The sequence below is a fragment of the Sinocyclocheilus anshuiensis genome, unplaced genomic scaffold (genome assembly GCF_001515605.1).
Source record: "Sinocyclocheilus anshuiensis isolate Anshui unplaced genomic scaffold, SAMN03320099.WGS_v1.1 scaffold207, whole genome shotgun sequence".
NCBI classification, from domain to species: Eukaryota; Metazoa; Chordata; class Actinopteri; order Cypriniformes; family Cyprinidae; genus Sinocyclocheilus; species Sinocyclocheilus anshuiensis.
The window spans coordinates 89,979-94,637 of NW_015551045.1; the positions used below are offsets into that span (position 1 = coordinate 89,979).

General features: G+C 33.5%; 1 protein-coding gene across 1 annotated transcript in view; it reads left to right on the forward strand.

Annotated features, from left to right (window-relative positions):
- LOC107661755 (coronin-7-like) overlaps nucleotides 1-4,659 on the forward strand; it is a 185,599-nt gene that overhangs the window by 61,244 nt on the left and 119,696 nt on the right. Inside the window, exons 8-9 of the mRNA XM_016451522.1 lie at nucleotides 3,147-3,230; nucleotides 3,374-3,456. Of these exons, the coding sequence (XP_016307008.1) occupies nucleotides 3,147-3,230; nucleotides 3,374-3,456 (167 nt within the window). The remainder of the gene's footprint in view (nucleotides 1-3,146; nucleotides 3,231-3,373; nucleotides 3,457-4,659) is intronic.

A 4,659-nucleotide genomic window follows, 5' to 3' on the forward strand; every position in this document is an offset into this window, starting at 1 on the left:
TAATTTAAAGAAGAAACCAATCCGATGTATATTTGACATTTGAGGCTTAATACTATAGAAAAGCACTAAAAGTTTTACAGTTAAGAGTGTTTTCAGCTTGTTTATTTTAATATAAAAATACGGCATGCAGTTGCTTCAAACAATGAATAAACATCATTCAATGTAAATTGTGACAATCGAAATGAATAATCGCAATTATAATTTCAAGGGTATAATCGACAATTATGATTTTTGTCATAATCGTGCAGCCCTAATTCATGGTCAAATTATACATTTGTCTTTCTGTTTTAGATTAGCATACCAATTGATTATCATGTTATGTTAGCATACGTTAACTGATCAGCCTGCTAATTTGAAAATCTGTTTTGATTATCTCTTTTGACCTAAATCCTGCATATTTAGGTAGTTAGTTAATTAGTTGGTTCATTTATAAATATAAAATATAATATTTAAAAAAAACAATTTTTTTATTGTATTTCATTTTACAAGGCTTCACCTATAACAAACTCCTGTTTTTGTTCTGGTACTATTGGAAGGGTTTAGGTTTCTCATTTTGTTTTGTTTTGTTTTGCCCTGCTTCCTCCTTCCTCATTGTGCACTTCGAGCCATTCACCGTACAAGAAATACTACACTGTGAACAAGCGACCGATCTTAGCCGCAGCTTCAGCGTCTATTTATAGTGCAGGGGGCGGGCGCTTCGGTTTCTAGAGAGCGTTTGATTGGTCAGAAGATTTGATGAGAAGATGAAGTACGATGTGACGTCAAAAAAATCGTTGAGCCGTTTTGGCGGAAGTCACAAACTGCAAGCTTTGAATGCTTATATCTTATAAATGCAAATTTTGTCACTGTTTTGGAGCACACTGCCTTATAGATAACCTTAAGACTAACATAATGATACTAACACCCAAAAAACTTTAATTTTGATTTCATGGGGACTTTAAAAAGAACCATTTCCACTATAAAGAACCTTCTGTGCATTTGAAAGGCTCCATGGATGTTAAAGGTTCTTTATGGAACCTTAGATGCCAATAAAGAACTTGTATTTTTAGGAGTATAAGAGTAGTCAGATGTGGGTTTGGGCCATACAGAGAAATAGATCTTGTCTATTAAAGTATAACATTCCTGAGTCTTTAGCCCAATAGATATTTCCATAGTCAGTGTTGGTGATTCAGGTCGGGATGACCGCAGCTAGAGGAAATGATTCGTATTCGTGTGAATGTGTGTGGTTTGACTTCTCCTGAACTAATGTGGAGATAAGATTCCATTCGGATGAAATCAATAACTGCTCACATCCAAACTCAGATGTTGACCTCCACACCCAAACTCACATTACCCCGGCGCTGACACCTCCTTCCCCTTCAACCCATCCCATCAATACTCCAGCTTCAGACAGGTTGTTTTTGTGTGGTAAAGTGTGTTTTAAGATGTTTCATCGAGGAAAAATCCTGTCGTTAGAGTAGTGTTAAATCAGGAAAAAGGTTATATGTTAAATGGAAAAAGTTCACATCCCCTTGAACCCTTGTTTTTTTTACAAGTGTACACTCAAAAAATAAAAATAAAGGTATACCAAAAGTGGGGTTTTGCAGTGATGCCATAGAAGAACCATTTTTGGTTTCCCTAAAGAACTTTTCAGTGATCAGTTCTTAAAAGAGCCATTTTTTTCTTAGTGTGAAGAACGTTTTAAAAATCTAAAGAACCTTTTTCCACTATAAGAATCTTTTGTGGAATGAAAAGGTTCCATGGATGTTAAAGGTTCTTGATGTCAGTAAAGAACCTTTATATGCCAGCGTGTAAAGTGGAGGTTTACAGTTGAAGGTTGATTTTTTTTCTACCTATCATGACTTGATAAAAGGCTTGTTCCAGTAAAGCTCAACTGCAGCTTGCATGGTGCTCATAATAATAATTAATACAGTACGTACCTGGTAATGAACAAAAGTCACTTTCCAAAAAAAGCAAATACATACGTGTCCAAAATTAATTAGTGTCCAAAATAAATTTGATCAAAGTTTTTGACAGCTATTTTACATAATTTCAAAATTGAGCATACATTTTATGACAAAAATGATATGTTTATTGAAATTATATTGTTATTGATATCGTAATTGTATACACATCAAAATTACAGAAATTATATCGTTCAGTACACTAAACATTTTCAAAGATGTAAATAAAACAATTATTATCGGAGTATGTTATGCAAGAAAATGCTACTTTAGTCTTTCTACTTCTCTAAATTTTATGTTTAATTCATTGCGTTATTTGCCTTTTTTTGTGAAATTGACTAGCAATCAGCAATTTATTTGTCAAATTTTTTACAAGCAAAGTGAAAACAATTTTTCCTCCTGATTTACTCAGCAAAGCCAAAACATTTTCTTCCGAACTTACTATCAAACGTTTGTTCTTTTGAGCTTTTTCTTTGAAACTGTCTTTTAAATATTTTCTTTTCTTTAAAACTTTGTTTATTCTGAATTTAGCATCACTTTATTTCTTTTCTTTTTTTTTTTATTACTTTTGAAACTTTTTTTAGAATTCTGAACATTCTTTCAGATGTTCTATAAAAACATTCTTTTTAGCTTTTTATTTTCATAGTTGCGCAGAAATACACAGTGCCTTTAGAAATCTCTGTATCAAATACAGACAAGCATCTTTTTGCCCCAGCATTTGAACTGTTGTTTTGCCGCTAGTGATTATGGCAGCGTCGTTTCAGAAGCATGGTTAGGATGTCAGAGTGATTTAGCCGTCTGTCATTCACATCACAGACAGGCCCTGATCTGCCTGCTATCACACAGTCAACTTTAAAGGACAGGAAGAGGATGCATTTTTAGATGTCAGTCGTTCAGTCATCATGGTTCAAGACAGACCGCCGTCAGACATCTACTTTCAAAACAACCCATTCATCTCTCAATCTCTGTTCTGTCTCTATATAAGAAAGCGGTTTAAAAGTATTTACTTTTTTTTTTTATGTACAAATAAGGTCAGCAGCCAACTGGCAAAGGATTTATTCACCAAAGCCAATCTTTACTTGTATTTGATGCTTAGCAAGTGTCAATTGGCTCTCAATTGATTTTGTCTGAAAGCATGTGACCTATTTTGTCAATCAGTCAAGCTTTCATGAGTGTCTCATATGTCTCTCTGTGTCTCTACAGTGCGTCCAGGGTCATCAGGCTAATAGAGACTCTCGGGTCCTTTGGGTCAAAGATGACAGCTTGCTCACGACTGGCTTTAACCAGGTAATTCTGAAGTTTACTACATACTTAAACGTGCATTATGTTTAATGTAGTGTAATGTGCACTAAATCACTCATTTATAATGGATTTGCTTCTCCGATGTGTTAATAATGGAATGTGAAGTGTAAGTGCATCTGTGTTTGCAGATGAGGCAGCAGGAAGTGAGACTCTGGGACAGCAGGAAGTTGAGCTCATCTCTCAGCTCGCTGTCTTTGGCCACATCCAACGCGTAAGTCAATCACACCAATGCGATTCATGCGCTCTACATGTGACGGATTTTCTGTGGTTTGTGTAGGGAAAATTGTTGCAGTCTGCAGGTGTGTAAATGCATGTGCTGGATGGAAGAAAAACCTTGTCTTTGAGAGCATCAATGACCACATTTACATGTGTATAGTTCATTATTCCTTTATTCTGGATTTTTATTTTTTTTTTATCAATGCATTAATTCTCATATCCTTTAAAACGGCATGCAAGAGTACAGTAAATGGAAAAATGCATGTCATTTTTCTGATGCTTACTCCCGTATGCATATTGACTGATGTTCATTTCTTTTAATATTTAGTTTGGGGTTATTAGAATTTTTTTTTTTTTAAGAAATCAATACTTTTACTCTGCAAGGATGCATTAAATTGATCAAAAGTGACAATAAAGACATTCATAAAGTTACGAAATATTTTTATTTCAAATAAATGCTGTTCTTTTGAACTTTATCAAAGTATCCTGAAAAAAACCCCAAATATATATATATATATATATATATATATATATATATATATACACTGTATATATATTTCCACAAAAATATGAAGCAGCACAAGTGTTTTCAACATTGTTGATTATCAGAAATGTTTATGAGCAGCAAATCAGCATATTAGACTGATTTCTGAAGGATCATGTGACACTGAAGACTGGAGTAATGATGCTGAAAATTCAGCTTTGTATCACATTTTAAAATACATTCAAATAGAGAATGGTGATTTTAAATTTTAAAAAGATTTCACATAATTACAGTTTTTACTGTATTTTTAATCAAATGAATGCATCCTTAAAGGAACACTCCACTATTTTTGAAAATAGGCTCATTTTCCAACTCCCCTAGAGTTAAACAAGGAACTTTGCTGCCGTACCATGGGTGCAGCAGGCGCAATGATATTACGCAGCGCCTGAAAATAGGCTTATTTTTATTTCAAATAAATGCTGTTCTTTTGAACTTTATCAAAGTATCCTGAAAAAAACCCCAAATATATATATATATATATATATATATATATATATATATATACACTGTATATATATTTCCACAAAAATATGAAGCAGCACAAGTGTTTTCAACATTGTTGATTATCAGAAATGTTTATGAGCAGCAAATCAGCATATTAGACTGATTTCTGAAGGATCATGTGACACTGAAGACTGGAGTAATGATGCTGAA